At 34.8% G+C, this 8239-nt stretch overlaps 1 protein-coding gene across 1 annotated transcript; it reads left to right on the top strand.

Moving 5' to 3' along the window:
* Positions 1-427: 427 nt before the first annotated feature.
* LOC115239999 lies at positions 428-5166 on the top strand. The gene is made up of 4 exons (XM_029814910.1): positions 428-1017; positions 1445-1766; positions 3053-3781; positions 3992-5166. Exons 1-4 carry the CDS (start codon positions 906-908, stop codon positions 4044-4046), a joined length of 1218 nt encoding a protein of 405 aa, XP_029670770.1. The 5' UTR covers positions 428-905; the 3' UTR covers positions 4047-5166.
* The last annotated feature ends 3073 nt before the right edge of the window (positions 5167-8239 follow it).

Below are 8239 nucleotides of genomic sequence, written 5' to 3'. Positions count from 1 at the left end.
TCAATATATATATGTATATACATTCTTTTAAATATAGAATCAGTGTATTATCATTGAAAAGTAGTGAATAAACATCTGGATGGTCTCAGATATAAATACAACACTGCAAATCAGTGAAATCTCACTGTAAGAATTAAGGGTAGTGGCTGTTTCAATCAGTGATATTTTAAAATGCGTCTTTATTATAATATTATATATGAAATAAATTTATAGCAATATATTTTGTTAAAAAAGATATTTGGATTTTCGACCAAGAATCTTGTCCACTTTTTGTAAGTTTATCATACTTTAAAAGTAAAAAAGTATAATATGAATATAATTCTAAATTTTTGAATGCTAGTTATACATGTTTTTTTTTTCAAATTTGTATGTGTGGGGCTTTTAAAAAATAGCAATTCAAAATAAATAGAAAATGCTTTGAAAGCTATATCTTGCAAATACATATGCGTACGATTGATTTTTCAGTGAAATCTTACTGACAATCAATGATACACATAGGACGGAGGAGTCAAGTATGAGTGTTCTCACTGAAAATTAAAATTTTGTGCTTCAATCAATGACATTTTCACTGATCAAGTTTAAGAGAGCGCGTTGAAGTATCTAATCTCGACATTCAAATAAATTATTCGAATATAATTCGAGATCAGATACTTTAACGATTAATAACTCTGCGATTTTGTGAATATATGCTAAATCCGCACTGCATATAATAGCATTGAAAATACTTGCATTCCCGGACATTATCGCGCCAATCTCACACGGGATCAAGTATGCAACGTTCTCGCTTTACAGAAGAAGGAAGCGAAGAATTGCCTTATATATGTATTTCACGAGCTCGCGCGCGCGCCAACAATCGTGCTAACGCGTGTTTAAAAAAATGCCGATCTTAACAAAATGGAATATATATGAATCCGTCGCTCGAGCGATCAGTCCACGCAAAAATGTCGCGACAAGTGCCGTCGTACACACTGCTGCACATTCCTCTCTTCCTCTGCTCGGCGATTATTTTTATTAACGGTGAGTATGCGTACCAGATATCTCGTTTTATACTCGTGCGTCCTTTTCGAAAAGGATACTATATATATCAATTTTTAATTATATTATAAACGACTATTATATTATCCTTGTACAAAATTATATATTACTATTCAAAATTTCTGTTCTATGTATTATATAAAAAACGTATATTTTCCGAAAATATCGCGTCAATATTTGAAGATTAACGAATTATAACATGCGCATCTCGCGATTATAATTAAGTTTAAATGATGGAATTGAAGAATTTATTTCCGTCTTGAATTAATGTGAAAGATTTGAAAATTACATATTTTTGAGATTTTGACAGTTCTATACGTTCTCTCTATTTTTTAAAAATAGTATTAAGATTTAAGGCGGTTTGTACGAGAAAAATTGGCTATGTAATTAATTTTTCTTTTCTTTGTAGCGAAATGTGTCGATAGCTTTTCTGATCACTGTTCGGAACTGGTTCAGTTTGATATCAACGAGATCGATGATCATTTGTCGAAATTAAATCTCACGGATGTACCTACCGTGAAAATGATGGTCGCTGGATTTAAGTGTCCGATCTCTGCTTTGCCTTTTGGCACGCTGAAATCGGACTGGTCCAGGCTGTTGCTGCTTCAAGAAGCTCAGCCAGACGGGTCGATTATCAAGCGTAAACTCGTCCGACTGATGCGCATTTTGATAGTCGCTTATTATCAAATGGAGGAATGTTTCGACGCGACGGATTCTGATGTGATTCGAGAGTAAGTCTTCATAGGTGAATCTTTCGATAAATTCCGATTCGCGTCTCTTTCTTTCCGAAATGGTTGTTTCATGAGATTTCGGCAGCGAGATTATATATATACCGCAATACAATATTATAATATTTGTCCCTCCAAATAATTAGTGACTCTTGTCGCGAGCGATTACACATATTTCGGCGAGATACGTTGAAGTAACATACGTTGTCTAAATATTTGATTTGCCGAGCGTGACGAAAGTTTCGTGAAAACTTGGCGAGTGCGAGAATCGCGTGATTCTTTGAAAATGAGCTTTAACAATTCAGCAGTAGCTTATTTGCTCAAGGTAAGTGCAGTAGGAGACACGTTCTCTTGTAATCAAACTCCCTCGAACTTAGTCCAGTACACGTTTCGCGTCTATTTAAGTTAGGATTTAAGCTAAGAGAGAGAGGAACTAAAGACAGCGAGAGAAGTTCTGGATGATGAATTTATCGGATCGCTGCCATTACCGGTCTTAGATCCAAGTTTTACGGCGCAAGATATTCTACCATGTCTTGCTTTACTTTGACAAATTTTTTGGTCATTTTTTTATTTTCCGATTGCCGTGCTAATATCTATAAAGATGTCCAAAATTGCTCTCTTAAATGAAATGAGTGTATTATCACGTGAAAAGCAGAGAATAGTCACTGATGGTCTCAATTATAAGTGTAGCACTGCAAATCAGTAGCGATAATTTCAATCATCATTAATATTTTAAAATGTATGTGCGTCTTACATATTATAATATTATATATGAGAGATAAATTTATAGCAATATTTTTTATTAAAGAAAGATCTGAGTTTTTTGATTAAGAATATTATTTATTTATATAAATTTATCAAATCTTAGAAAAGTGTAATATGTATATAATTCTCAATTTTTGAATACTAGTTATACGTGTTTTTGATTCCAGACATGTATATATGTGAGTTTTTTTTTCCTAAAAACAGCAATTTAAAATAAATAAAAAAGCTTTAAAAGCTACATTTTGCAAATAATATGTATGATTGTTACTGATTTTTCAGTGAAATTTTACTGTGCAAAATGTAAATGCTTATTAAAACAGTGAAAATCAGTAAAATATTCACTTATCTTCAATAAAATTTTGCCGCCCCGTTTTAATCAGTGACACATTTCCACTGATTCAATTTAAGAGAGTGTGAATCGTGTTTATTTCGATAGAGGAAAAATTTACTTTCTTATTCGGTCGAGAAAAATCTGTTTGTATAATGAGTCAAAAATAGACACCAATTCGATAATATGATTTCAGCAAATCTCTGAGGAAAGAAACGAAGACTATCGTATCGGATGATGTCGATAAACTGATGCTTAGTTCGAACAACAGCGACTGGATAAATGAAACTTCGAGTAACGACGTGACTCTTTATGATTCGCATCCGCAGTCGTTCCCGATAACAGTACCCGTCGAAGATGATCGTTCGAGAGTAGAATCCACCACGGGAATCGAGATCGCGACCGCAGAAAACTTTTCGAACTCCAGTGATGCGAACAGTGTCGTCCCGTTCGAGATCAAATTGAGATATCAAAACGTCACGTCGTCGACCGATCTTACGCCTTATCGTTCTAGCGATGCCCTCAACGCGAAAAATGCCACCTTTAAGGTACTCGATAATTGTTTGAAGCAGTCTTTGAACGATATCGCGCGCAAGCAACCGAATCGCAGCCAAGTTTTCGAAATCTTGAGGAATAAGGCAAAGTATACCGAGCGTGCGGCTCGAACGGGTAACGAGATCGACGATTACGGGAAATATCGCACCAAGATATCACCGCCGACAAACGAGTTCTGGAGATACGTGACGTTCCCTACGGATGCACCGCCAACTATCCCCGGCGTCGCAAAGCGAGTTCATCGAATGCGAAGATTAAACGGGTTCAGGACGAGCCTCCGGAAGTCGCGAAAACACGCGAAATCAGATGGCGATATTAACGAAAACTTGAGGCGATTTTACGGCATCGAGAAAAACGAAGCAGGCGTAAAGTGAGTAATCTTTTTACGTTACGACAAATTATCTTTTCATCTTAAAAGAGAGAGAGTCGAGATATTATGTTTCGCAGAATATAGTGGAGTGTGACGCATAATCTCCATTTTCTTTCTTTCTTAAATATATATTTTTTCTTTTTTAGAAATAAGTTTTTCAATCGGATAGAATTTTTGAAATAACGATTTTTCTCCTCTATTTATTTTCAGAAAATATACGAGCGACAGAAATAACATCGCAATCAAGCGCGAGGGAAAAAAGTGACAGGGTGACCGAGAAGTAATACAATACACGTCATTTCGGCATTTTGTGCAACGTCCTTCCACGATTTTATTATCCGATGGGTTGAGCTTCGCTAAACGGACAACGCTCGCATATATTTTGCGGCAAATCTCAATAAAATTGATCTTTCAATATATTTTTCCAGCGTTATTCTCGTACGAGCGACATTTGCACGAAATAGTTTCAAACAATTTTTGTACGTCGGTTTTGCACGCTAGTATAAATTCATGTACGACAAATTATATATATATATATACTTTTTCCCTCCCATTTCCACTGAAGCGATTGATTTAAATGTATTATTATACAGGATGCGCAAACATTTGTGCAAAAGAACAACATTATAGCATGTTAGATATAATTAAAATCGATCAATTGCGAAAGAGATTGTTCGAAAATTCAGTCCCATCCTATACAGTTGCGTAATGTAAATCATATAATGGTTTATTTATTTTATCTTCTCGTAATATCTCCCCTCCGCCCTGTTACCTGTTGTTCCCGCAAAGCACAGTTACTTCCATAGAACGTGGAACACGTTCAATCGAGGGCGGCACGTACGATTGCTCCACGACGTTTCAATATATCTATTCTCGATACCGGAGAAATATCGTCGTCTATCCCGCACATGTTGCACGCGGAAATATATACGAAGAATTCGCGGCCCCATAAGGATCAGAATTTATACGATGCGATAGGATACGCGGCATTATAATATATTCGGCATCGGTAACAATTGCGACCGAGTTATGCGGCGAGTTGAGAGTTTAATAAAAGCGGATCACACACGGTTTTACTGTAGCATCTCGATTAACGCGAAACGCGGGGGCTAATTTACGAAATAGCGGCGAGCGTGTTTCGCAAATGAATTACGGCTGATTTTACTGCGCGCGAATGAAAGTAAAAAACGTTTTGTCCGGAACGCCATTCGGAATTTATAAATAGAGATTCCTGAATTAATTTAATAAATGTAAGGGAAAATTCAAACGAGCGAAAGAGCGGAGGCATCGGCGAAGCATCGGCGGAGAAACATTACTTTTAATAATAGAACGCGCGGATCAATCGGAAACACGATAAAGAAGTTTGAAACTTATAACAGACGCTTGTAAGGGCGCGCAGTAACGGAAGGTGCGGAGAAAAGTAAGCTGAGAAACTAATCATGACCGCGAATTCAATCGCGGGATTTCCATGGAATCACTGTTTGGAATCGCGGCGGCATCGCTGCCAGACGCGCGGGGATTCCTCTCGCTCCTAATATTAATTTCAATCTACATAAATGCATAATAATAAATTCAATAGCGGCTCACGCGGATGTGCGCAATGTCGCCGAATCGGATATTACAGCATTCGGAAAATTCTTCTCGCGTTTGCGCGACTGTGTTTGTCCGGGGGTCTCTCGCGCTTTGCCCGAGTGTAAAATTTCTCTTCTTCTTAGATAAAGGAGTTTTGCATTAAAAATACAGCACAATCTTTGATTAAAAAATTACAGATTCTTAATAAATCTTATAAAGATTTATAATATAATCGTGTATATTTATAGTATAATTTTTCTTAATAAATCGATAGAGTTAAAGAATTTTCCAATTTATTATAGAGAATATGATAATGATAATAAAAGATTGGGAAATTCTTCAACTCTATTGATTTATTAAGAAGAAAAAAAACATCGAAAAGCAAGGAAGTGCTTATCCTTCGAGAGAAAAACCAATTGCCAATTCATCTTTCTGGATTTTATCATTCTTTAAGAGTTCACAATTCTTATGCCGCTTTCAGTTATGTTTTTAGTTAGAAGTTGTATAAGCAATTATTTATAATAAGATTGGGTTGCAGCAAGAGTTAATTTCTCTCTTCTTCGTTCAAATTGTTAGCTTAAAATTTCTGGAAAATCTTGAAATTACGATTCTTGAAATTTTAGTTTACGTGCTATCTCTCTTTTGACTATATTTTCTGGATTATATTTTTCGATTACCAGAAATTTAAATTTTGTAATTATCAATTATTTAAATGATTTGCAAAATATCAACATTAGTAAATTTCATTTTTCTAACTATCGACTGTCCATAAATACCGATAGTTGATAGCTTAGACACAACGGCAAAAAGTTGTCCCTTATTTGCTGATTATATTTTCCTAATACTTTTCTCACTTTTGAGAATAATTTTTCACAGATCAAATTATTTAATTTCAAAAATTTTTGGACTCCCAATTTTATATCGTGCCATCTTTTTGCTGATTCTCTTGATACTGTGCTGATTTTCATACTTTAAACTTTCGCGATTTCTAGGAAATGAAATTCTTGAAATCACTATTCTTGTGTGTGTGTGTGTGTGTGTGTGTGTGTGTGTGCGCGCGCGCCGTCTCTTGCACTATTAAATTGTTTTAATATCTTATCTATTTTTTGAAAGTTCTCTTAATAGTTTTGATAATTTAAATTTGTTTGTCTTGTATTCTTACAAAATACGCGCTTACGCAATATCATATTTGTTTTCCTTTTTTTCGCACTCGATTTCTAATTCACCTATTGATAAAAAGATAGGCAGATATTAATATTATTGATAAAGAAATACAATAATTATTAATAGCATATATATGTATCAATTTAATTACGATACCTACGTATTTTCGATTTTTCTATCGAAGGGGGCTATACTGCGTTTATTCGTCGAAATAATTGTTTTATTAGCTTTAACATAACAATGCATTTTAATATACAGTTAATTAATAAATGATGATTAATTACCATAATATTATAATTAATGTATAACAAAATCCATATATCAGAAATATAATGATATGCGATAATCAAATTTAATACGAGTGATCGTTTAGCTTTTTAACTGAACACATAATTTCATTTTGATTTCTACTAGAAATGTATTTATTGAGCGGGTCCACATTTTATGATATAAAACTCTATCTTAGAAATTTCATCTGACACGCTTTCGAAACTTTTGAGATTCAAGTAACGACTGCAAATACGGGCCTTAAGGACGTCGCAATGCGTAGATAATTGTTACTTATTCACAGGGTTGATTATAGTAATTTTCCTTGCTTTGCCCAATTTCCCTTGCTCGCGCTAGTCTCTTTATAACTCCGGCATGGAAATTAGCTCCAAGCTTCGTATCGCGTTCAGCAAAGACCAGCCGAGAGATTGTGAGAGTCGTCGGATAAAAGCAAGGGTAATATTTCAGTTACTTTTTACGGTTTCGTTGTTTTACTCCGTAACGGGAGAATATCTCGTGCCGCACGATTTTATCGTCAACACCTCTCTCTTGAAAAATGAATCAGTGAAAATGTCACTGTTTGAAGAAGTAGTAAGATTTCACCAAAGATCAATTTTCACTGAAAAATCAATTATTAACTAATTTTTTTCACAATATTTTACTATTTGCAATACTATATTTTTAATGAAACCGCTGTTTATCAAAGATGATACACACACTAATTCCATTTAAGAGAGCAGAATCGCATTGACAGAGTTCGCTATTGTTCACAGAAGATTATTTATTCGCGTTTAAAAATATCTCTAAACTTAATCCGAGAACACAATCGCCTTTTGATTCAGCTTAGTTACTCGATGTTTTATATCAAAGTTATTTTAAAATCGCGACGAGCGTCTTTTCCCGGCGATAATCCGGCCTTCGATATTAGTAATCTTTAATTAGTCGAAAGTTAGTTCATTTTGGAGTCTTGTTTTTGCACGCTTGATAGTCATTGCCGGTGGATAAATAAAGTATGATCTCGTGGATATTATCTTATAATTTCGCGACTTTGATCTTAGGATTCGCGGCCGTTTCAATTTTCGACAGTCATAGTTTCTCATAGTTTTCAAAAGTTCTTTTGGCGAAATGCGATTATGACCGCTGTGGATACGAATCTTGTATCGTGAACGCGAATGTTTGTCGTTGCTGTTGCGGAAATTGATTGTTGTGATGGTAACGGCGTTCATTCGGTTCGCGATGGTCGCAACGTGGAACGTGAAACAAGTTCTAGTAGTTGAGGAATAAAACCGAGAGTAATTATCGGCAAAAATTCCCGTTCTCCGCAAATTATATCCTGATATATATTACATAGTGATAGTTAAGAGATTATAGGATTTGTAGCGAATCGAAAAATAGAATACTTTTTAATATCGTTTAAAATTTATATTTGAACGAATAAACAAATAATGTTTTTTT

Source organism: Formica exsecta, unplaced genomic scaffold, assembly GCF_003651465.1.
Source record: "Formica exsecta isolate Colony F162 unplaced genomic scaffold, ASM365146v1 scaffold4, whole genome shotgun sequence".
Classification (NCBI taxonomy): Eukaryota; Metazoa; Arthropoda; class Insecta; order Hymenoptera; family Formicidae; genus Formica; species Formica exsecta.
Note: the sequence above shows the minus strand (reverse complement) of the source record. Positions and strands in the feature narration are given on the sequence as shown.